General features: G+C 47.9%; 1 protein-coding gene across 1 annotated transcript in view; it reads right to left on the bottom strand.

Annotated features, from left to right (window-relative positions):
* The window catches only part of TSEN15 (tRNA splicing endonuclease subunit 15), a 144080-nt gene that overhangs the window by 100891 nt on the left and 17407 nt on the right, over positions 1-25782 (bottom strand). The window contains exon 2 of the mRNA XM_069231630.1: positions 617-698. Within this exon, the coding sequence (XP_069087731.1) occupies positions 617-698 (82 nt within the window). The remainder of the gene's footprint in view (positions 1-616; positions 699-25782) is intronic.

The following is a 25782-nucleotide window of genomic DNA, read 5'->3' as shown; positions in this document are numbered from 1 at the left end:
TCACACACAGGCACCTGCACCCTGCTCTCTGGGCTAGCGGGCCTACCATAGGGGTGACTTATAGTGACCTGGTGCAGTGAAAGGGTGCGTGCACTTTTTCACACAGGCTGCCATATGGCAGGCCTGCAGATACATTTTACATGGGTTCCCATGGGTGGAACAATGCATGCTGCAGCCCATGGGGAAACCCTGGTGCCCCAATGCCCTGAGTACCTAGGTACCATATACTAGGGTCTTATGGGGGGGGGGGGGTGTAAAGTCCTAAGCAACCAAATTTAGAGGGAGAGAGCACAATCACTGGGGTCCTGGTTAGCAGGATCCCAGTGAAAAAAGTCAGAACACACTAACAGCAGGCAGAATGTGGGGGTAACCATGCCAAAAAGAGGGTAGTTTCCTACACAAACCACAGAGTGAAGGGCAAGCAACGGGCTGAATGCATTCCAATGTCAACTTTCTAGATGTCCCGAGGATGTCTTTAGCAAACTAGGCTGCGACCTAAAAGACAAAACACTCACATGTTACAATATTACAGTCCCACTTGCTGCAAATCTTAATGTTAAAAATCAGCAGGCTTTCCTGATCCAAACCAAAAAATTGCGACTGTTTTAATACGTACCTTCCACAAGGTCCAGATAAACTAGGAACGTGGTGTAGACGTCAGTGCTGTTAGCAGCATTCAGTGCCATCATCTCCAAGAACTGGAACACAAACGTAAAAAGAGTAAACAAAACTGAGGGCCATAAATCCCCCCAGAGTTTTTCAAAATCACAAGGACTTGTGGCAGAAAAGGTTTCACAACACAAATGCATCTAGGTTCAGATGGTACACAATTCCAGCTTTAGAATTCACAAAATACATTTAATCTCAAAATCAACAAAGTCAAAGTCATACACAGGCATAATATTACCATGAAAGGGCTCAAAAAGTAGACTTAGTCTGTCCAGAAGCTCATTATCACATTGTAACACACAGTGGCCAGCGATCTTTCCATAAACTAGCTTCTGCTTTTTATCATAAAGTCTATTTCTCATTAAGGTTGTAGGAACTGTCCTCTTTTTGTGAAACTTTGCAAAATAGCATGCCGTTTTGCAAAATTATGCTTTTAGAGTGAAATGTGGTATGCGGCATGTAGTATGACTTTTTGCACTCAAGGCCATACCGCGTGTAAAAAAAAGTATGCACGACTTTGGCAGGAGGCTGCTTCAAGCAGAAAAGATCTTTCTACGAGACTTTTACTGCAGGAAGCAGGCCACAGTGGCCAAAAAAAATACACAAAACTGCATAATCTGAAATTTCAAGAAATTCTGCAAATTTCGTTCATGTGAAATTAAGAATTTTTCAAATGTTGCCGCTAAGTTACATTTTGCCCAGGTCTAGTTAAGATATCACCAGCCACCATCACCAACTCACACCATGGCCTCAACACTTCACATGGGCACCTGGTGAAGAGACTTCAGCAGACGGTGAACACCAAGGTAAAACTGGAAACCCGCTCACAGTGCAGGTTCCCAGCTAATATATGAAGACTCATACTAGCCGAAGCTGCAGTACATTTTGCATCTTTCCCCAGGACATGGTTGTATTAGGTAGGTGGCCCGGCTCGGGTAGTGCTGGTGCTATAAATCCTTGTCCATTTACAGAGCTCGGCCCTTTTCAATGCCCCTGCTTCTCCCACGTAGGATGGCACAAGTGAGAATTATTACAGAGCTGGCAGGTCTGCTGGTGACCTTTAATAGGTAAACGTCACTCCTCCAATGTAATAATTTACCTTCTTGCAGGCATAGTCACGAGTCTGATTAGCTGTGCCCTGAGCAGAACATCAACTGCAATTTAACAATTACAGACAGGTTAGCTTATCTGCTCCCTGTTTTTTTTTTTCTTTACTGAAAAAAGAAGTCATGCGCTGAAAAGATAATATTTATGAGGCATGTTTATTTGTTGCACTTCTGGGATTTACTGCGGGAAAGCAGGAACCTATCTACATTATGCCACATCAAACATACCCCTCTTCTCACATTATCCTAAGATTTGAAAACACACTTCATCAGAATGTATCACTCAAATTTACTTGCCTTTCCAGGTCTCAATTGTTACGGCTATCAGTTTTCTTATGTGTTATTGCGATTCTGTTACCAAGTAAAGCCCTAAATTGATAATATGGTTAGACCACCCACACTACAGAAATAGTTCAAAATCAATAAATAAATACAACGTCACAGTTTAAAATATGAAGCTGGCTTCAATTACGACTCTTGCAAGATGCATATTGGCGTGTATACTTTAACAAGACACATCCCTCATTTATTTTACATTTCTGTACCCAGCAGACCTCTCTCACCAGAAACTGCAAGAGGTTGACGATTTTATGGAGTGTTGAGTGGAGGGGGTGCGATCATCTGTTATAAGGAATGATCCCCTACCTTCAGAATAAAAACTCATGTTCCATTACTTACACGAAGGGACGCTGTACCTTGTACTTTGCTGTTTCTAAGGTCACAGAACTCTTAGTTGACTTAAAGCACCTTAATAATGCACATCAAAGTGTACTCTTATCAACCACAGGGACAGATATGTGGAGTGGGCACTTGATAAAGCGTTGAGGGATGGGATAGATGGCTGTGAGGGCAGTACTTGGCTGATACTCCTCTTTTTAGCACAGCATCCACCCATCCTCTGCTAGCACCTACCTCCCACATCTTTACAAGCATCTATCTTCCTTATGTCAAATAAGCATTGGAAAAACCAATAGGTCTCACCGTTACAAGAGGTAATGGCTTTGGGCATGTGTTTTGCCATGTTGTATACCATTGATGCTGCTCTGCAGCATGGCTAAATGTTACTGACAAGGAGTGTCAGAATGGAGTGGGGGAGTAGAGTGCCGTAGAGTGGAGTACAGGGAGTAGAGTGTCGGAGTTGAGTAGAGGGGGTAGAGTTCAGTGGCAGAGTGTTGTAGGGTGGATTGAGGTAGAGGGGTGGACTGGATAGGAGTGGGGTGGATTGGATTGGGGTAGAGTGAGGTGGATTGAGTGTAGTGGGTGAGTTGATGTGGGGTGGAATGAAATGGAGCGAGGTGGATTGGATTGGGGTGGATTTGAGTGCGGTGGATTAGATTTGATTGGGGTGGGTGGCTTAGATTGGAGTGATAGAGATGGGATGGATTGATTGGGGTGGATTGGAGTGGTGTTGACTGGATTCACTGGATTGGAGTAGGGTTGACTGGATTTACTGGAATGGGGCGGACTGGATAGGAGTGGGTTGTATGGTTTGGATTGGGGTGGACTGAACTAGGATGGGGTGGCTTGGACTGCGATAGAGTGGGGTGGATTGGAGCAGAGTGGGGTGACTTGAGTGAGTGGGATGGACTGGATTGGAGTGAGTTGGAATGAAATGCAGTGGGGGATTGGGGTGTAGTGGGCTGGATTGGACTGGAGTAGGGTGGACTGGATTGGAGTGGGTGTGTTGAACTGGGGTGAATTAAATTGAGGTGGATTGCACTGAGGTGGGGTGGGGTGGGGTGGATGGACTGGATCAGAGTGGGGTGGACTGAACTGGAGTGGTTTGGATTGAGGTGGGAGGATTAGAGTGGGGTGGACTGGTTTGAGGTGGACTGGACTGGGGTGGACTGGACTGAAATGGAGGGGGCAGACTAGACTGGAGTGGGATGAGGTGGAATGGGGTGGGGTGGATTGAGGTGGGGTGGATTGAGGTGGGGTGGATTGGAGTGGGGTGGACTGCATAAAGGCTAGGTGGATTGGATTGGCATGGGTGAACTGTTGAAGTGGGGTGGACTGGAGTGGGGTTGACTGGAAGGGTGGAGTGAATTGGAGTGAGTGGGGTGAACTGGAGTGGAGTGGGGTGGCGTGGAGTGAGGTGTATTGGATTGAGAGAGGTAGATTAGGGTAGGATGGGGTAGACTGGATTGAGTGTGCTGGAATGTATTGGGGTGGATTGGGTAGGGGAAGGGTGCACTGGATTGGGGTGGGGTTTATTGGAGTGAGGTGGGGTGGCCTGGAGTGGAGTGGATTATGGTGGACTGGGCTGGAGTGGGGTGCTTTGGATTGGAGCGAGTTGGACCGGATTGGAGTGGGGTAGACTGGTGTGGGATGGATTAGACTGTGGGGTGTATTAGACTGGTGTGGCGTGGATTGATTGGAGGGGGTGTATTGGAGAGGGATAGATGAAGGTGAATTAGAGGGGGTGGATTGGACTTGAGTAGGGAGGATTAATGTGGATTGGATTGGAGTGAGGTGAATTGGGCTAGTTTGTGTGGATTGGGACTGGAGTCGATTGTGGGGTGTATTGTATTGGTGTGGGCAGTATTGGATTGGTGTATTGGATTGAGGTGGATTGGATTGGTGTGGGGTGGATTAGACTGGTGTGGATTAGACTGGAGTTTAGTGGGGTGAATTGTGGTGGACTGGAGTGGGGTTAACTGGGATAGGTTGGATTGGGGTGAGGTGGGTTGGAGTGGGGAAACTTGGAATGGGTCGTTTGTTTTGGATTGGAGTGGGCTGATTGGGGTTAAAGTGGAGCAGATTGAAATGAATTGGAGTGGGCAGGTTGTTTTGGACTGAAGTGGGGCAGAATGTTTTGGACTGGAGTCGGGTAGAACTGAGGTTGGCAGATTGTTTTGGACTGAAATGAGGCAGATTGTTTTGGATTGGAGTGGGTTGTTTGGGGTTAAAGTGTGGCAGATTGAAATGAATTGGAGTGGGGCAGAGTGTTTTGGACTGGAGTGGAGTAGATTTGAGTGGGGCAGATTGTTTTGGATTGGAGTGGGGCAGATTGTTTTGGACTGGAGTGGGACAGATTGTTCTGGATTGAAGTGGGCAGACTGGAGTGGGCAGATTGTTTTTGATTGGAGTGGTGCAGAATGTATGAGGATAGATTGGAGTGGGGTGGTATAGATTGGGGTGGGGTAGGGTGCGTTGGCTGGATTGGATGCAGTGGGATGAATTTGAGTAGAGTGAATTAGAATGGCGTAGGTGAACTGGATTGGGGTGAGGTGAGGTGGATTGGATTGGGGCAGAATGGAGTGGGGCAGATTGTTGTGAAATGGAGAGGGGTAGCCCGGAGTGGGGCAGACTCTAGAGAGGCAGATTGATTTGGATGGGAGTGGGGTAGATTGGAGTGGGACTGATTCTTTTGAATTGGAGTGGGACAGATTATTTTGGATTAAAGTGGGGCAGATTGGAGTGAGGCGGGTTAGAGTGGGGCAGGTTGTTTTGTATTGGAGTGAGGCAGATTGTTATGGATTGCAGTGGTGAAGTTCGTTTTGGATTAGAGTGCAGTAGATTGCAGTGGGACAGATTGGAGTGAGGTAGATTGTTTTGTATTGGAGTGGCCAGTTTGTTTTGGATTTGAGTGAGGGAGACTGAAGTGGGGTAGACTGGAGTGGGCAGATTGTTTCAGACTGGAGTAGAGCAGATTGGAGTGGGACAGATTGTTTTGGATTGGAGTGGAGCAAACTGGTGTGGGACAGATTAGATTGGGATGGATTAGGAGGATTGTAGTGGGATGAGTTGGAGTGGATTGGATCGGGGTGAGTGGTTTAGACTGTATTGGGGGATTGTAATGGGGTGGCATGTGGTGTACTGCACGATTATGTGTTAAAGCATCATTTCAGAAATTGCACATCATAAAGAGACAATGTCGATTTGCAATATTTTACAACAAGTTAATCGTCATCTTTTGAGAACAGCAACCACAAGCAAAATCAAAAGAAAACATGAGTGCAAAGTGAGAAAAGAGGGCTTGGCAAAATAAAAGAAAGTTAGCTAGAAAAATAAAACTTTGCAATTTAGTTGGTCTTGCTGGGCCTGTTTTTGCCAGCAGCCTTTTGACTGTTTGCAGGGCACTAGAGGATAAAAAGAACAAAATAGTACCTCGATCACCTCGGGAACAGCATGTGGGCACTGATTAGGTTGAAGCAATCAATGCTTGGTCCCTGCTCCACATAGAGGAATGGAAATGGTGCTTGGCCTACAGTGACATATTACAAGGCTGTAAAGACGAGTGCCACGGAAGCCAACAAATGGTAAGTGACAGGCGGGCTCCAAGCCCTTTACTGTACACAAGAGAGATGGCAGACAGAATTCAGTGAAGCTCCCAGGAGGCGTCCGGGAACCACCAATATCAGTCACCATCCAGGACACCACCACCTTCCTAATGCTGGGGGAATGATGTCACACGTTCCCTTTTGCTGGTGCACCCGCTCCTGTAGCCATGGCAGACAATGATGATGTTGTTTTCTGCACTAATGAAGGCTGAGTGGCTGGGATGGTCTTAACTGAGTGGAGCAGCGTGATTGGCTCGCCCTCCTGTGTTCGGAGAAGCAGATTCGCACTGCACACCGGGTAAAGTCTTCTTTCCAGACCCTGCTCCACATGCCTGTGATGTATCAGGCCCACAGTACACAGGTATAGTCCGAGAGAACAAAAAGTCTGGGATCGGGAGGCCCGATTCTGACACCGCCGCAGTGGTCCGACCCGAGCAGCAGGCTGTACACAGAGCGGCTTGAAAACATATTGCTGCAGCCCACAACCTGCGGGCCCTGGAGACCAGACACTTGGTGGGAACTGATTAATTGTCAACAGAAATACGCCGGCTCCTGCAGCAGGCTCCATTACAGCGCCCACAGTGCATTCCCTTGAAAATGCCTCTGCACTCAGGGGCGGGCTCCTTCACGGGAGAAGTGTGACCCAAGGGTAGCTGATCCTCTCCTCATGAGCGGATCGGCTCTGAAAACCCTAATAAGGTGGTTGTGCACCTCATGTAATAATACAAGCCATGAAGGCCCCCATCCAGTCACAGTTCTAACTTCCTCAATGACTTCAAGGTGGACCCATCACACTGGCATACTGACTCCATGACTTGACTCATAATACCTGCTATTACCTGTTAATAACCTTGAGACCATAAAGTCTTCTGCACACGGCCTGTTTCGGCCACTTGCCCAAGAGTACATAGCCTGTTACTAGTTGAGAACTGTTGATGCCTCTGAGAAAACTCCACTGTGATATACAGCAGATCAGCCCCAAGGATCCACTAAAAGCATGTTATTAGCTGATTGCCTCCCCCCTAGTATGGACTGTTACATAGGAGTGTCAGGTTGACACCGTCAGGAGGCGGCCACAGAACGTCCGGAATATTTGCGCAGTGCACCTAGGCTAGCTCTGTAGATAATAATTACCTCCACTAGAGTACTCATTCTGCAGCCACTACCTGCTTAAGCAGCGACTACCATACAAGGCACCTTGATACCAGCTATTAACAACTGCTCTGCCTCTCCAGCTGGGACTTCAAATCTGCCATTCGAAGGGAACCCATGTTTCTCTTAGGTGCTTGCACGAGTCATCCCAGTGTGTCCCTACGTTGAACCAGTCCCACCTTACAGCCCATAGGATGCGACAGAGAAATCCAACTAGCTCTAATTCATGCCCGGCTGCCTCTTGGAGCGAGGTGGTAACCCACTGCTAATTGCGGAATACACTGGACGCAGCCTTAAAGGCCAGAGTTTAGTGTTTCATTCAGGGGTGCCTTTGTGAGTGCAGAGACTTAAACATAGGTTGTATAAAAAAGACAAAACCAGCTCCTACACCAGGCCACGATAGCTCACAGCCTGGGAATGTTCGCACTGATGAATCACCTGATCGCACAGTAAGGGACTACATCCCACCCAAAGTACCCACCATGACACTGGTCAAGCTAGACCTAATGCAAGAAATTCTAGACTCTAGAACAGCCACAGAACAACAAATTGGTACACTGTCATCAGACCTGGGCCTGTTCCTTGATGACTATTGCAAACTAACTGACAGGACTAAAGCCACAGAGACAGACCTTGCGATCTTGGGCCCTCAACAGAAGGCTCACATAAAAGAACTGGAAAACTTACACTCACAACTGAGCCTTCTACACAACTGAGTCGAAGATGTGCAAGGCAGAGCATGACGCCACAATGTGCACAACAATGGGGTGTCTGAGGACACAGATGGGTCAAATGTTACACTGTTTATAGAAACCTGGCTGAAAACTGAGGACTATGGACAAGGACTATCAGGAATGTTTAAGGTGGAGAGAGCACACAGGGTACCCACTCGTCGAACACCCCCAGTGGCACCTCCCAGGCCAATTGTGGCTCGCATCCTCAACTTTAGAGTCCGAGATACAGTACTCCAAAAAGACAGAGAAATTGCTCTGATAAATGTTGATAATATCGTGGTGTCCCTCTTCCTGATTACACACTAGCCGTGCAACATAAACAATTCTTATTTCCAGCTGCAAAGAAACCACTCATGGTGGAAGGTCTCTCTTATGTTCTCATGTTTCCTGCTCTCCTGGAGGAGTACACAATGAATGCATCTTGTTATTCCACACCCCGAAATCAGCCTGGGACTCGCTTAAAACACAGCACCCAAAAGCGTGTCCCCCCCATCCCAAGAAACACCACAGGGTCCCAGACAGCAATAGCGACATAGCCGAGTGGGGACTCCACGATGGCCACCCTCCAAACCTGCCCCCCTAACCACTCAGGCATTGAAAGAACGCAGTTGCAGTGACAGAAACCGTGACCTCAGCCGGACATTAACAGCTGCGATGACCCCCGACCAGCTTGTCTAGGGCTGCCACCTTGGACTCCAGCACAAGTATGGCTCCCTTCCCCACAGTGACAACTCCAGCTCATGTTTACCTAACAAATGTTTTTATTGGTCAAACTAACGTTACTTGCTGGACCTAGTATTGGGAGTTGTTTATGAGTGTTTTACAACTGTCACGTGCTACTAACGTCTTTACTCAAACCTGGCCGTGATCCAGAAGACATGTCTTCCTACAGACCATTATCATTATTATCAACAAAATATAAAATGTCGAGGAGAGTGCTAGCAAAAGAAATGCTACCCATACTCCCAGACTTAGTCCATTCAGATCAGAACGGATTTGGCCCCATCGTAGCACCTCATTAAATATTATTTCTACCAGGCGATGGAGGCTGCTAAAACTACCTACCCAGATGCGGGATGCCTCTCCCTTGAACTCCAGTATGCATTCGATACCCGTAGCTGGAAATACATGTTCGCAATCTTAACCAAATTTGGCATACCTCCAACATATATTAAATGGATCAAACTTTTATACAAAGACCCAACAGCACGAGCACAAACCGGACACCACATATTGTCTACCTATTCGATTTTTAGGGGCACAAGCCACGGCTGGCCCTTGTCCCCGCTATTATTTGTACTTGAAACGGAGCCCTTAGCACAGGGCCTCAGACAGATAGCCAGCAACTGGGGTAAATCGCAGGAGCCACAATGTCATGTTGTATCCCTGTATGCCGATGACTTTATACTAAATATGCATGCGACTTGACTATGGATCTTACAACACTCAATACCCTACTTAGCCTGTTCAGAGATCTCTCCGGTCTCCGAGTAAACCATGCCAAATCGTCTGCATTCTCCTTTAGGGAACGAGCCATAGGCGATGTACCTGTACTACTACTACCACTACTACCACTACTACCACCACCACTACTACTACCACCACCACCACCACCACTTTACAAGAATAGCCAATATTGTACTCAACACCAGTTTATAAGAATAGCCAATATTTATCTGAGTAAAACAAGACCAAAACAACAAAAACTCAACATGCACAAGTAGAGATATCACTTTTGAAAGACTTAAAGAGTCTTAATCCTGAAAACACAGTGACTGTATCCTTATAACACACAGTACCTTATATGCGTCAAAAACAAAGATGATGCGGGCCGCAAAAGAGGTGTTGCATCGGAAAAGCAAACAATGCGTCATTTCTTATCCCGCCCGGCTGGCATTGCATGGATTCTTTTTCCGCTGGACTAGCAATGCATTGATTCCTGGTTGCGGATGAAGAAAATGATGCCCAGGGATGATGCGTGGAAAATCCAGATGCACAGCAAGGATGGATCCGTGCTGAAGCAGGTGATGTGCCAAGCAGCCGCGAGACAGGCGCTGTGTCAATGTTTCTATAGCAATGGCCTCGGTGTGTGTATTTTACTTCAGGTCACCAGCTTCCACTTCTAATGGCCCAGGCACAGAATTTGGCACCACTTTGCAAATCAGGTCTCTCAGCAGAAGAGACAAAACCCTGGCAGATTAAGACTTTGATGTCCCTGAGACTTCAAAACAGGACGCAAGCACAGCTGAAGCCCTTGGAGAACCTTGGAAAGCAGGTTGTAGAAAGTCATGGACAGTCCTTTCACTCCCAGGACAGAAGCAGCAACCCAGCAAAGCCACAGGCAGAGTGGCAGCTCCTCCTACAGCATTCAGCTCCTCTTCCTGGCAGAATGTCCTCAGTCCAGAAGTGTTCTGAAGCTGTGGGATCAGCAGTCCAATACTTATACTCATTTTTGCCTTTGAAGTAGGCAGACTTCAAAGGAAAGGCCTCTGCAGAGCACACAACACTACCTCTCCCTGACCTGGCCCGAGACACACTCCAGGGGGTTGGAGACTGCTTTGTGTAAGGACAGGCAAAGCCCTATTCAGGTGCAAGTGCCAGCTACTCCCTACACTCTAGCCAGGTAGGCCCATCCGGATGTGCAGGACACACCTCAGCTCCCTTTGTTTGATTGCCTAGAGTGAATTCACAATCAGACCAACTGTCAGTCTGACCCAGACATGCATTCAGAAGCCAGGCAGAAGCAAAGAAATGGTTAAGCAAGAAAATGCCCACTTTCTAAAAGTGGCATTTTCAAACTTCCAATCTAAAAACCAACTTCACCAAAAAATGTATTTTTAAATTGTGAGTTTAGAGATCCCAAACTCCAAACTCTATCTGCTCCTAATGGGAAACTGCACTTAAAAGATATTTCAAGGCAATCCCCATGTTACCCTGTGTGTGCGGGGGGGGGGAGGCCTTACAATAATGAAAAATGACTTCAGCAGTATTTCACTATAAGGACATGTAAAGCACTCCAGTCCTACCTTTCTTTTAAATACAGTGCACACTGCCCATGGGGCTGCCTTGGGCCTACCTTAGGGGTGACTTACATGTAGCAAAAGGAAAGGTTTGGGCCTGGCAAATGGGTACACTTGCCAGGTCTAACTAGCAATTCCAAACTGCACACACAGACACTGCAATGGTGGTTCTGAGACATGTTTACAGGGCTACTCATGTGGGTGGCACAATCAGTGCTGCAGGCCCACTAACAACATTTGATTTACAGGCCCTGTGCGCCTCTGGTGCACTTTACTAGGGACTCACTAGTAAATCAAATATGCAAATCCTGGATAAACCAATCACCAATACAATGCAGACAGAGACATATGCACTTTAGCAATGGTTAGCAGTGGTAAAGTGTACAGAGTCCGAAAGCCAATAAAAACAGGTCAGAAAAAAATAGTAGGAAGGAGGCACAAAGTTTAGGGATGACCCTGCAAAAAGGACCAGGTCCAACAAGGGTGGTATGTGCGTGCCTAATTTGTCAAGCCTATTGTTACGCAGCTCAAATACAATGGTTAGCATTCTGGCTGGCAGGTTTCCATTTGACCAAAGCAGATTATATTCCTTGGATGCTACTACAAGGTAAATAACACATGCCACTACTACAGGGGTACCACATCCTTCCCACTTACTACTGCTCTTAAGTAATGCTCTTATGTACTGGGGACAAGCTGATAACTGGAGACAAGCTCTTAAATACACAATGACCACTGCAGATTATGCTCCAGATATACCACTGCGAGGATTGCCAATGCTGATGGGCCCAGTCACTTCCCTTGCACTTGAACCCTGGGAGTCTGCTGGCATTTACACACTGTGAGACCTATTTACCAATGGAGAACTAATGTCCAACTAAGGCCTTACCCAAACCCACAACTTGCCCACATCCCTCTTCTTAACACACAATTATTTCCAGATATATTCAGAAATACAGGGCCCCCAACAGGCACAGAACCTAAAAAACATTTCTTTATCCAGGCAGTATATAAGATGGGTGCTGGGAGGTACTTAGTTAAATGGTTATATAAGGGGCTACGTACACACCTACAAATATCCCAAACACCTTTTTGTACAAATTGGGAAAAGAACCTTGGTCGAGACTCAAATGATGAAGAATGGCACTTCTTAAATGCATATCACACTAGGATTTCCCGAAATTCTAAATTTCACTTTATTCAGTTCTCATTGTTGCACAGGGCCTATTTTATGCCACAGAAAATTACATAAACTCTTACCTGCAGTGTCCTCCAACTACCCCAGGTGTCATGCCGACCTGGCAGATCTACTGCACATAAATTGGATTGTTCCTCCCTCAAATCATACTGGGATGAAATTCACAACTTCTTGACAGAACTAGCGGGGACCCCCCCACCCCACAGTGGAATAATGTGTAACACTGTCTCCAAGGTTTATATGCACACCCTGAACAGAATAAACCTTGCACGTTTTATTGATTTAGCCCTCCTGTTGGCCAAATGACAAATCACTAGATGCTGGAAATCTCCTCATGCCCCGCAGTGTACAGGCGAGAAGAGGTCTTGCATTGGGGTATGGTGGAAGGTCAGGCATAACAAAGAGAGGAATACTGAGGGCACAGGAAGCGTCCAGCTGCCCTGACTTAGAATGCTTATTTCGAATCTTTCAAGGCCCAAGCAGGCAATGACCAAAGATCAGGAAGCTGAAAAAGGAATTCAGCTGATTACCATACTAGGTAACACCCTGGCATTCCCACACCAGGTCCCAGGTGGCAGACACTAACTCACATCATTGGACTGACACCCCCGTATGAGCTTTGTCCTTTCGGGGCACCTTTCTCTTCCAATCACCCCCGTATTATTCCCAACACTACTCTTTCAATTATACACATAATCCGCATCACACATGACAGATACTAGGTTGGGGTTTGGGGGAGGGGTTTGCAAATATCAATATAATGTTTTGAACGCATTGATTTTAATGGTACTGCAATAAAAGACCCTGGAACACCATCTGAGATAGGCATCAACTGATTGTACAATGTAGCATTCGTACTACTGAATAAAATGTAATAATGGCCATATGCTATGCTGCGGCATGATGTATTACCGCAAAAGCATACATGCATACAACAAAGTATATAATGTATGACAAAACTCAAATCTGTTTTTAAAAAAATACTACATTTCTGTAGGAAAGTGCCCTCTTTCTTGGCATGGTTACCCCCATTTTCTGCCTGTTTCATTGTGTTTGACTGTGTTCACTGGGATCCTGCTAACCAGGACCCCAGTGACTATGTTCTCTCCTCTAAATTTGGTTGCTACTAATCTTTTCTCCCCACAATTGGCAAACTGGTGCCCCCATGTAAGTCCCTAGTATATGGTACATCGGTACCCGGGGCATTGGGGTCCCAGGGGATCCCTATGGGCTGCAGCAGTTATTCTGCCACCCATAGGGAGCCAGTGCAAAGGGTTCTGCAGGCCTGCCATTGCAGTCTGCGTGAACCGGATGCACGCACCCGGTTTCATTACAGGTCCCTGCGCAAGGTCACTGTAAGTCACCCCTATGGTAGGCCCTCTCAGCCCACATGGCAGGGTGCAGGTACCCGTTTGTGTGGGCATCCCTGCACTAGCAGAGGGACCCCCACGAACTCCAGCTCTATTTTGACTTTGTGAGTGCGGGACGCCATTTTATATATGTACTGGACATAAGTCACTACCTATATCCAGCTATATAATGGTAACTCCGAACCTAGGCATGTTTGGTATCAAACATGTCGGAATCATACCCCAATACTGTTCCAAGTATTGGAAGTATGATTCCATGCACTCTAAGGACTCCTCAGAGGACCCCCAGCTTTGCTACCACCAGTTTTACAGGGTTTTCCCGGACAGCCCAGCTGCTGCCACCACTAGACGGGTTTCTGCCCTCCTGCTGCCTGATCTGATCAAGCCCAGGAAGGCAGAACAAAGGCTTTCCTTTGGGAGAGGCAGTAACAACCTCTCCCTTTGAAAATAGATGTGACTGATTTGGGAGGGGTAGCCTCCCCAAGCCACTGGATCTGCTCTCAAGGGCACATTTGGTGCCCTCCATGCATAAACCAGTCCACACCGGTTCAGAGACCCCCGTCCCTGATCTGGTGCGAAACTGGACAATGGAAAAGGGAGTGATCACTCCCCTGTCCATCGCCACCCCAGGGGTGGTGCCCAGAGCTCCTCCAGAGGGTCCCTGGGTTCTGCGATCTTGATTCCAAGGTTGGGAGGGAACTCTGGGAGCATCTGAGTGGGCAGGCCAGACATGTCACGTCAGAGGCACCCTCTGATAGGTATTTAACTGGGTAGGTTACCAAGTCTCCTCTTTGGGCTATATAGGGTCTTTCTCTGGGGTGGGTCCTCAGATTTGGCTTGCAAGCCTCCAAGCAGGACCCCTCTGCAACCTATGCTTCGACTTCTGGCCTCATGAACCGCGACTGGACCCTCCAAGAACCTACAAGCAGCAGGTTCACGAGGAAGACTCTTCTGCAACACTGTATTTGGAATTCCTGACAGCTTTGCAACATTTCCCCGACTGTGCATCCTAAGAAGCAAATTTGCAGCCTGCACAAGAAGAAGAAGGAATCTCCCTTGGGCTGTACGCATCACTCCCCTGTAACCACAGGTACCTGGCTGCATCAATGACCGGCTGCATGGGCCTCCCCTCATTCTGACTGGCATGGGTCCTGCATCACGGGTGATGGTCCGAAGAGTCTCCCTTGGTCCTCTCTACCAGCTGTTGCACCTTGGCGGTGGTAAGTCCTTTCCACTCTACGCAAGACAGTACCCCGTGCACAGCTACCTTTGCAACTGCCAAGGCTTGTTGCTTCACCTCCAAGGTGAACTTCAGGAGACATGTGGCTCCAGCCCCCAGCACTCCCTCCTGCAACTTCTGGACCTCTGCGTGGTCCTCTGGCGGTGTGGGAGTAACTTCTGTGGTGCTGTGTGGGCTGCTTCTGCGACTTCTGTGTCCCTGCCCTGTGGGACATTTGTGGGTGCTGCCTCTGCTCCTGTGGGCCATCTGTGACGCAGATGGTCCCATGTGACTCCCCCTCCTAGGTAGGGTCCTCCTGGACCTTGCTGGTCCCCAGCAGCACCTCTTTTCCTCCAACTTCTCAGGAGACCACTGCACATGGGCTCCTGGCCAGACAGCTGCTGAGTGCTGGCCTGCCCAGCGGCTAGAGCTGTTTTAAAAAATAAAAAAAATAAAAAAAATCTCTGCATCTGTAACTGCGAGTAAGAATTCATACATCCAGGAACCAAACATCTGGGCCACTCCTTAAAATTCAGTTTACGCAAGCCGATAATCAGGCCTAGAGCTTCCTACCAACGGGTTCGCAACTCGAATTGAATGAATCATTGAACTAGTGATTCATGGACAGAAGGAAAGAAAGACAGCAAAGGAAAGAAAGAAAACAAGCAAAGCAAAAACAAGTAAAACAAAAGGAAGAAAGCAAAGCTAAAGAAAGAAAGCAAAAGAAAGAAAAGAAGAAATGAAAGTCAAGTAAGAAGGAAGGAAAGATGGAAAGAAAAAGAAAAGAAACAAAGATGGTAAGGAAGAAGGAAAGATGGAAAGAGAGAAGGGAACAAGAAAAAGGACAAATGCAAGAAAAAAGGAAAGAAAAGTAAAGATGGAAAAAAAGAAAGGAAAAATGGAAGGAAGCCTAGAAAGAAGGAAACATTGAAAGAAAGGAGAAAAGAAGGAAAGAAAGAAAAGGGTGAACCAAAGAAAAGAAGAAAAGAAAGCAGAAAAAGAAAGAAGAAAAGAAAGAAATCAGGCAAGAGAGAAAGAAGGCAGGAAAGAAGGAAAGTAACAAAGAAGGTAAGAAGAAAAAAAAAAAAGTGTTGCAAGTGCTGTAAATTAAGCATGATCATACTTGATTTTATTCCTTGACAAAATGTATTATAGAACCGCTGGTGAAACGGAGCCAAGAACATGTATAATACTGAAGCTTTTTTTTTTTTTGTTTAAATCTTTTTATTGAGTGGTTTCAAATATAGGTTACAACCATGGGAAAACAGAATGCATAGTGAACATACAGCAATACAAGATTATACAAACTTTCAGGAAATGCTTTTCATATGCATTTAGTGAGAGCAATGACATCATCACCCTGAGGAACTGTGCACAGAATAGGTGGTGTGTCGGTTTAGTAGCTGACAATTAGTGTCATGATAAAACAGATAAAGAACTACCAATGAATAGGGGAGTCGGAACCGGGGATGGGTAAGGTGGTAGGAAAAGAGCAGTCGTAAGAGCAGTAGGCAGGGCAGGCAGCTAGTAAGGCGTCTGCGTGAACATGAGGTGTAGTGCATTGTTGTGTTCCTTCCAGTCGCAGAGTATAAGGGAGAGCAGAGTGTTGTGATAGGTGCCCAAAGCTATGAAGGGGGGGCAATGGCAGTCACTTCTTGTTGGAAATGTGTTAGTAGCGCGGCCCATTTGTGGGATATCAGGTGTCTATGCAGGCACCCCCTCGTATCGGAGAGCATCTTCTTCCGCTGCACCCCACTCGCGTACCGCGCCATGCCAGGTAGACATTGGGGGGTCGTGGGAGAGCGCCAGTGCAGTATAAGGGTTCACTTTGCGAGGAGGAATGCGATGTGGGCCCACACCTTCCCTTGCTTGGTGCGCTTAAAAATACCCAGGGAGCTGGCCTCCCACAAGTCAAGAACCGCAAGTTCTGTAACAGAGTGCAGCGTGGAGTGGACATATCACCAGTAGTCATGTGGAGCAGGACAGGACCAGGGCATGTAGGTGCGATCGGCTTCCTGAGTTGGGCAGCTGGATTGCATTTCTAGGAAATGGCAGTGTAGACTCACCAGTGTGAGATAGGCTCTGTGGAGGATAAAGAACTGTATATTTTTAAATCGAGAATTTCGGGACACAAGCTTAGGGAACTGGAGTGCTATGCTCCACTCTTTATCTCGTAGCGGCCTGCCAATGTTGTCTTCCCAATGGCATTGAGGGTCATCAGGGGGGAGTGCATAAGGTAGTGGATCACTTTGCATGTCCATGTGATCAAATGGCAGCCAGTTCCCATCAGAAGGATGAAGATGGCTCTCCAGGAAAAGGTCGCCCACCGTGCGCGCCAAGTTATCCATCCATGCCTTTAGGCTTCTGGCTCTGTAGAATCCAGGGTGATGGGGTAGCCCTATTGGTGGGAGTATCATGGCGTGCAGTGCAGTGTTGCGGGACCGACGGTGCACTCAGGTCATAGACCGTCGAGTCACCATCACCTGTAATGGCCATGTGTAGGACAATTGCGGCTTCTTTAGGAGAAGGCCCGGCAATGTCGGGATTGGGCTAGCCAGTGCAGCTGCACTGCAAAGAAATAGGCTTCAAAGGATGGAGCCCCAACGCCTCCACGGTCTATCAGCATCGGCCAGTGTTCCAAATGAGTGTCATTAAGAGTGTCTAGCTCTGTGAAGAGCGAGCACGGTGGTATAAAGGGAAGGTTTACAAAATAATACAGTAGATGAAGCAGGAGGATCATATTTGCCAAGGCGATCTTACCAATTGGCGCCAGTGGGGGGTCTGCCAGAAATGCATTTGGCATCTAATCCCATTCAAAACCCTACAGTAGTTTCTGTCACAAAGATTGGCAGGAGCAGGGTATAGATGAACCCCCAGGTATCAAATAGCTTGTGGGCGCCAATGAAGACGAGCATCGCCGAAACTCAGATTGCGAGGTTGTTGTCCTGGGCACAGCGGGTATACCGCTGATTTCTACCAGTTCACCTGGAGCCCAGTGGCGGTGGCAAAGTCTGACATGGTGTGCCAAATCGGGGAGAGATTTGTGGTAACGTCTCCGAGGAATTAGTGAAAATGGTTCATATAGAGGGACACTGAAAGCATTCCATCCGCCAGTGAAATACCCCATTCCCGACCCTCTGCATTGAATCAGATGTCGAGAGGGTCCAAAGCCAGGGCAAACAACAGGAGAGAGAGTGTTGGCACCCCTGTCTCGATTTACTTGGAAGAAAACAGAGACAAGGCGGCCCAGACAGACTTGTGTGAGGTTGGACTGGTGTAAAGCAGCTGGGCGTACGCTAGGAGTGTGTGTCCAATGCTCATACGGGTGAGGACCTCAAAGAGGTATGGCCATGTCAAAGGCCTTTTCCTGGTCAAGTATCAGACAGGCGGAATTAGGATGAAAGCCCTGAACCCGGTCTTGTATGTGAAAAAGAGGCGATATTTTGTGATGTGGTGTGCCCTGGCACAAAGCCATTTTGGTCCATATGGACTAGGATAGGGAAAATGTGGGCGCACCTGTCAACTAGGATTTTGCCCAGTATTTTATAATGCGTGCCCAGGATGGCTATGGCCTGTATGAGGCCAGGTAGGATGGGCTCCTGTCCAGTTTGGGAACAGAGACCAGTAAGGATTCTCGTAAGGTGTGGGGAAGTTCACCTGTGCGCAGCGCATCTTGATATAGATCTATGAGGCAGGGCACGAGTAAAGATGAGAACGTGCTATAGTATTCTAGTGACAGACCAGAGAGTCCCAGTGTTTTATTGTGGGCAAGGCCCCAAATTGCTTGCTTAACATATGTAATGGTGATGGCTTCGTCAAGAGAGAGTCTAGTGGAGGCTGAAATGAGTGTGAGGAGAATATGTGCAAGGAAGGAATACCTCAGGGTATACTGTCGGGGGAGTGAGAGGTGCTCTATATATTGAGGAATAATAGATTGTGAAGGCCTGCAAGATGTCCACTTGGATGCGTACCTGGTTACACCTGAGGTCCACTATTTCAGTTGGGGGGTGGGGGACCAAGTCCTGTCGAACAAGCCAGGCTAAAAGTCTTCCAGCTTTGTTGAATTCTTTGTGTACTCTGGAGGCGTACGCTTTAAGTAGCGTCTCAAGTCTTCTAAGAACGCTGCGTATGTGGTCTTTGTCTCCGCTAGCCAGGGGGAGCGTTCCGGGCTAGCATCCGCTTCTCTACTAAGGTTGGCCAGCTTTTTTCTCAGCCCGCATTATAAGTTTCTTTAGGGTACAACTGACTCCCACAATTTTCTATGTACAGGCTCCCCTAGTTACAGTCTTAAATGCGTCCCACTCAAGGGCCGCGGTCTAGACAGTTCCCGTGTTTTCAGAGAAATAGTGTTTAATGTGATCTGCTCGTTCCTGTTGGAAAAACAGTCTTTCTGTCGTTTCCACATGGGGCTGGCAGCGGCAGAGAGGTCCAATGAACGTCTACTATGTGTGCTTGGTGGTCGGAGATAACACAATCAAGATAGCCAGAGAATTGGAGTAGGGGTATGAGTAGCATAGCAATCAGTGATGGCAAACATAGAGGCTCTGTGGTGCAGAATAAAAGGAATAGAGTTGAGTTGTTGGATTCAGGGTGTGCCATGCATCTGCCAGTGCTCAGTGTTGTGCCCAGCAGCGGAAGCGGCTCGGGTGCAATCTATCTAGGATGAGGTTGAGTACGCAATCGTAGTTACCCCTTAACAAACATGAAATATGGGTCTTATGGGCGAGCACTGTGGAGAGCAAGTCCCTAAACGGGCCCTGGTCAGCGCTACACACGTAGATGCTACCTATGAGTAGGGGTTGCCCATCAAGGTGACCCTCGAGGAGGTAACGGCTCTTCTTGTCCACAGTGGATCCCAGTTCCTGGCACGGGCCACCAGGGCAAATCCACACCAGTGTGCCTCTGGCATATGCAGAGTAGGTTGTGGCATAGAGTTGACTCCGTCATCGCTTGTGGAGTTGGCCCAGTTCGGAGTGTGATATATGAGTTTCCTGCAGCAGGATGATCTCAGTCCGCTGGTGCTTGATGTAAGACTATACAGAGTATAGCTTTCTAGCAGTATACATTCGTCACACATTTAATGTGAGGAATTTAAGTAGTACCAGGAGTATATAGGAAGATGTTAGAGCATGGGAAGAGAACAGTCGCTGCTGACTAGTGTAGTCTAGGTGCAATTTTTGGGGCTCACCTGGAAGCAGAAGATGAGGCCATTCTGCTGGACTGAGCGTGTAGGTGGAGGAGAGCATCCGCGAGGGGCCATAACAACAGGAAAGGGGTAGAACAAACCCTATGCAGGGGACCATGCCCCAATGGGGGACCTGCCCAAACTGTGCATCAGGTTCGTACTCTAGTGTTTTGTGGGAGGGTGACCAACAACCAGAGTGGGGGTGTCTCTATCTAGCCCATATGTGCGGACGTCTAACTAGTAAGGCCTCTCTGGGGGAGAGAGGGGAAGAAGGGGAAAATATGATGGGGGGTCCTCTCAAGGATTCCATCTCAGTCGTGTCTGTTGCAGGAGTGCAGGATCAAGGGTGCACCGAAGGAGGGGGCCCAGTGGGGAAGGAGAAGGGGAGGGGAACCCCCTCAACCATTCCACTCCCCACAGGAACGTGCTGCTTATCGCGCTGTGGTGAATTTGTGGTGTATTAGGGTCTTGTGATGTGGTTTACCCAAAGGGTTAACAGAAGGTCAAGAAGCAGGCAGTGAAGTATACAACTAGATTATAATGTCCACTGTCTGTGGCCCACCAGAGGAGGGAACCAAGAGGCCCTCTGCGTATTCTGTGAGTGGATGGTGTCTTCATCAGAGAAGATATGGGGTCCTTTTTCTTCATCTGTGGATTTTTGGCAGAAGTCCCAGATCAAACGCTGCTTGGAGGGCTTGTCTGCAATTAACTATCATCTGTTCTAGGTTGGCTTACGAGGTCACTGAGGACCGGGGTGTGGATCTCACTTTGGGTTTTCCCCGGCGCTGTCCTGGAGAGTTAGATGGGGCCGTCAAGGGTCTGGATTATGGTTGTGGCTTTTCTCCATGATGGCGGTCAGCCCAGTCCCACGCTCCATGGAGATTTTTGAACAAAGTGGTGGTGCCATCTACCATTATTTTGAGTCTGGCCGGAAATAACAGAGTATTGAACTCCCAGTTGGCACAATTGCTTCTGGACTTCAAAAAATGAGGAATATTGGCGCTGGACAGTACGGGAGTAGTCGGGGAAGAGCATGATTACTTTGTCCTCTATGCCCAGGGGGCCCACCCATCTGCCCGCCCTGAGAGTCACATCATGATCTTTGAAGTGCAGAAGATTTGCCAGCATCGGGTGAGGGGTGCCCCAGGGGCAGGTGACGGGCCAGGATGTGGTGGGCTCGCTCCAAGAAGTAGAAGGAGGTTAGGTCCGCTGCTGGACTGAAAGTTTTAAACCAGTTCTCCATGTAGGCTAGTAGGTCCGTGCCCTAAATCCCGTTCGGGAGCCCCAGGATGTGAAAACTGCACCTGCGGGAGCGACCTTCCAGATTGTCCACCCTGTCCTCCAAGTGTTTGACCCTGTCTTGTAGGTCATGGATTGCAGCCCGATGGTCTGCCATCTAGGGGCGCAGTGTAGCAAGGGTTTTTTTCCACTCCCTGTGAACTTATCCACCAGTTTCTAGTAGTCATTGCGCAAAAAGCTAAGTTCCGCTGTCAGAGAGCCGAACCTGGCCTCCATTGAGACTCTGGAGTGTTCGATGGCCACCAGCATCTTGTCTAGTTCATCGGAGGAGGACTGAGTGGGGGAGCTAGCAGAGTGGAGGTGTCTGGGAGCTTTGAAGGTGTACCCTCCCAGAGGCAAGGGCCGGGCAGTAGAGGTTGAGCGCTGCTTACCCATTGCTTTCGGCTGTCAAACCTCAGGCCACGGTGTGAGGAAATGGAAGCGGTCAGAGGGATTGATTGAGGGTCTCAGGGCTGAGATGGCACGGAGTTGGAGAAAAGGAGCGGTGCAATTGCATTGGTGTGATAGCGGGGGGCCTTGTAGGAGGCGGATGGGCCTCCTTTAAGTACTTTACAATGGAAAGGGGTGCCTAACGGAAACGAGGCAAGGCAACTGTCCACAGGGTCTCGCAGTCGAGTGTGCCGCGACAGGGGTTTGTGCAGGGCGGCTTAGTTGATGCTGCTGCGTAGGCAGAAGGTCGGGGTCTGGAAATTCAGGGTGTCACAGGCTCAGGTCCTGTCTGTGGGTATGCGTGATCTCTTTGTTTGCCACGTGTGCCAGTTATAATGCCGGAGTTGGCAGCCGTTCTCACGCACCGCTCACAATGGGGGGGACACCCTGCATACAGTGTCAATTGGGGTAGATGTTCCAGAGCGAGGTGGAGGCCCGCACCTTCAGAGGGGGTGTCAGAAGGTTGAACGTTGCTGGAGTGAGTCCTCCGAGTTAGACGATCAGCACCAAGAGCCAAAAGGCAGTCAAGCGCCCCAGCAGATGCGCCAGACCTCAGACCGTCTTATGCTGCATCAAGGATGGACCTCTGTAGGCTGACCCCTCCGTAGCGATGGTCTCCAGTCAACCTCTACCAGAGAGGAAGGAAGGCGGTGAGAGAAGAAGAGAGCGGGGTAGAGGCCACTGCTCCTAGAGCTGCCCCTCATTTGTCCCTCCCGGTTAGGGCCTGGTTTTGCCGATCAGTAGCGAGGCCTTGTCATTGAACAGGTTGCGGTAACCCAGGTCTCCCACTGTTTGTCTGATAGGGTGAACACGCACGCCCCATCCGAGCACCGAAGCAGGGGAGTCCGGCAGTGCAGGGACACGGAGTCAACAACGTGCCCCAGGCGGGCACCAATGGTTGCAGAGCCGAGATGCGCCCCTTAGTATATGGGGTGTGCGTCCATGCCACCTCAGGCCCTGGAGGGGTGGTGGGCAGCCGGCATCCACAAAAGTGATCTCCATTGTTTACTGGAAAGGGTGCTGGGGTGGAGCTCGCCTCGGTACTCGACCCAGGCCACGAAGGCGCAGGCAGGCATGGTCCAAGAGAGTCCGGTGCTGCAGTGTTCCAGCGGGTCCTCGCTGATGACTAGAGTGATGGTGCCTAGGCCTCTCGTCTCCCCTTTGGTAGACCTTCTCAGGAGGCCTCACAAGTCGCGCGCGTGGTCCCCCATGCACCCCCGCCCGAGCACTGGTGCAGGGAAGTTTGGCGGTGAGTGGATCCCTGGCCAAAGGTGCATCTCAGTCGGGGCCCTGAGGGCCGCAGGGCACTGATGGTACCCAAGGTGCGTGGAATTCCTCACTGTTGCCCCAGTCATTGGAGGTCAGACAGGTGCTCCAGGCTCCAGTGCGGAGTAGGCGCAGATGGGCCGATGCAGCTTACGGTTAAGAGAGATGCATGCTGTGGATGGTGCAGTTACGCTCGCGCCGTCTCTCAGGGCTAGAGGCCGGGATTTTTAACTATTGTCAGGCAATGGGATGGAGAGTTAGCAAGACGCATCCTCCATCTTGGCCTTGGTGACCTTGCACCCCACGCCCGAAGCGTTTGGTTTGGTTACAGTAGGCCAAGCTAGTTGTGAAATATCGGGACATTTTTCTGATGCGTTTCAAATATAGCGGTCGCTACACCACAGTAGATTTTAGGGGACCTTCAGATGTCCCAGTATAATAAATTGTAACACTATAATTATGCCTAGATGAGATCTACATTACATTTGGAGGACACCTCAGGTTTATACATCACAATATGAAACTACACAATTTAGCTGCAAATGCATTTCATGGGTGTTTCTGTACTTGTGAGAAATAAAGCATTTTTCCTTCTCCTTTCAAAGAGTGCACCGTATGCATAATCAGTGCGCTACTTGGCAAAAACACACTTGCCATGTCTTCTGCTGATTCTTACTGCAAAAAAGCCCACACTGCTAGGTTTAAGTGTGTTGCTTAATGGTAACATTCCCTCCTCTCTTAGGTGTTTTTTATTTAGCTAGATACTGCCGTGTCCAGTTTATGTGGCAAGGAAAGTCCAGTTAGGTATTTAAAACGCCAATAGCTCTAACTTGAGCAAATGTGAGACCCATTGCATTACAAACAGTGTTTGAACGGTGTTTGCAGCTGCGCGTTAGTACTCCGGAGGGTTCCATGCAGTATAATGGAAGCAACAGCTGCAACCTTATTGGAGCCACCTTCATCCACAGATCATCTCATGAAGGGTTCATCTCTGTTCAGACGGTTTGGCTGCATTGTACTTTAAGGTAACTTTGAAGTAAAATCATGAAGTGGTCCTTTTACTTAAACTGCTTGTTTGGTTATTTTGTAAGATTGAAATTATGTAGGATTCTCTCTCTAAAGTACAGAGTATGTGGCGCAGTGCACAGTGTTTATACGTATTCATTATGCGTCAAGCAGATAGTTGGCTTTTGGTGTACATTGTATAGATGACTAGTATGAGCGCCATACTGGCTGGTAGTGTAAACGGCCTAGGCTTGCAGGGATTGGCTATGTCTTGAAGTGAAGACATGTCAGATGATGCCACCATATGCAAGCCTGGTTGCCAAACTCGAGATTTCCCTACAAAGCATACTGGAAAATCTTCCCTTCACCGAGTTTCCTCAACGACATAGAAAGTAAGTGAAAAGTACAAAACGTATCTATGCGCTTCTCTAAATTATGAAGCGCTACATGAATTAAGCTACAACATGATACAATATAGTACCATATAAACAATAAGGGCAATGTAATGTTTAAAAAGCAGCTCTTTGTGTTTTCGTACGTTGCCCTTCCTCTCCGATTGGTTGATCCGCTCGTATTGCATTTAAGTTTGAAAAATATTTACAGATCGTCTAGAAGTACTCACGTGTCTGCAGTAGTTTAAGGTCAGTGCCCCTTTAAATTCACTTTTAATAAAAGTCTTCCATAATAGTTTAAGTGCTTGATCTTAATATATAGGTCGTATTACTGTTACTTCTACATCATTGTGGGCTTTCAGACAGAAGTTATTTCCCCTGCTTTACTCCGGCTGGTTTTGGAGCTACACAAGATTCCCAATAGTACAACACCAAGACTTATAAGCTGCAGCACCGCAAGGCCTGACAGTGTGCCTCTGGAAGGTTACAGTTATTCTATTTTTGCACATTTTGGATTACTGGTTGAATGGCTTCGTTTCTGGTTGGCACCTAGCTGTGTTAGATTCAGCTTGAAGTTGGTGGTTCATGGAGGTTTCCCACTCTCTCTCTTTTTGTATTAAGTTTTGCTACTTGTCGTCAGAGATACTGGAATGGATAAATCCAGCGATTTTCTTGCCAGTTGCTTTCTGGTAAATATTCACTTTTAAGCCTCTGGCAGACATCTTATGACTGCTGCAGATCTCAAGGCTGGCAATGCCGCTGTAGTTGTTCATATTGTGGGTTCACAGTGCGTTCACGTTGTTGAGGACAGGTCAGGTGGGTAGATAACGGACATCTTTGAAATGATAAAGGATTCTTTTCAGCTTAAGTTAAAGCTCTTTGTTCATACTGGAATGACCTGGCTTTCTCCTTATTGTGCAAGAGATTTTATTTTATTCCATTGGTCCTTCCCTGACTATGTTGAATCTTTTAATTAAGGATGCCAAACATGGCATACTTATAGCTGTTTGATGTGCATCTGTTTATCACTCCTACACGTGACATCTAGTTATAAGGTTGAAATACTCTGCTTGTGCAGGTAGGTGTGCCACTCTAACCAGATTACCCCTGCACCTGCCAGACTTTGAAGAGATTGGCAGTTGCTGGAACTAGTGTTTGCTAAGTGGCTTCTGCTCTTTTACCTTTACTCTTGGATGATGAACCTGTTGCTCTCTGGATAGAACCTGTTCATTTTTCTTCACTCGCAGTAACTGGGGTCTTTCACTCTCCTGGATTATATTGAGTGCACACTCATATATTCTCGAGCAGCCAATAGTGTAATCCTACTAGCGTCTGTCTCTGTGAACATGCCCCTCTTCCACTAGCAGCTCTGGGAGAATCCATAGTTTGTTTCCAGATGTCTAGCATGATTTTTGCATTACAGATCCAGCCATATCTGAGCAGTTTAAGCTTTGC

Source organism: Pleurodeles waltl, chromosome 4_2 (genome assembly GCF_031143425.1).
Source record: "Pleurodeles waltl isolate 20211129_DDA chromosome 4_2, aPleWal1.hap1.20221129, whole genome shotgun sequence".
NCBI lineage: Eukaryota > Metazoa > Chordata > Amphibia > Caudata > Salamandridae > Pleurodeles > Pleurodeles waltl.
This window is presented reverse-complemented; position numbering and strand designations above follow the sequence as displayed.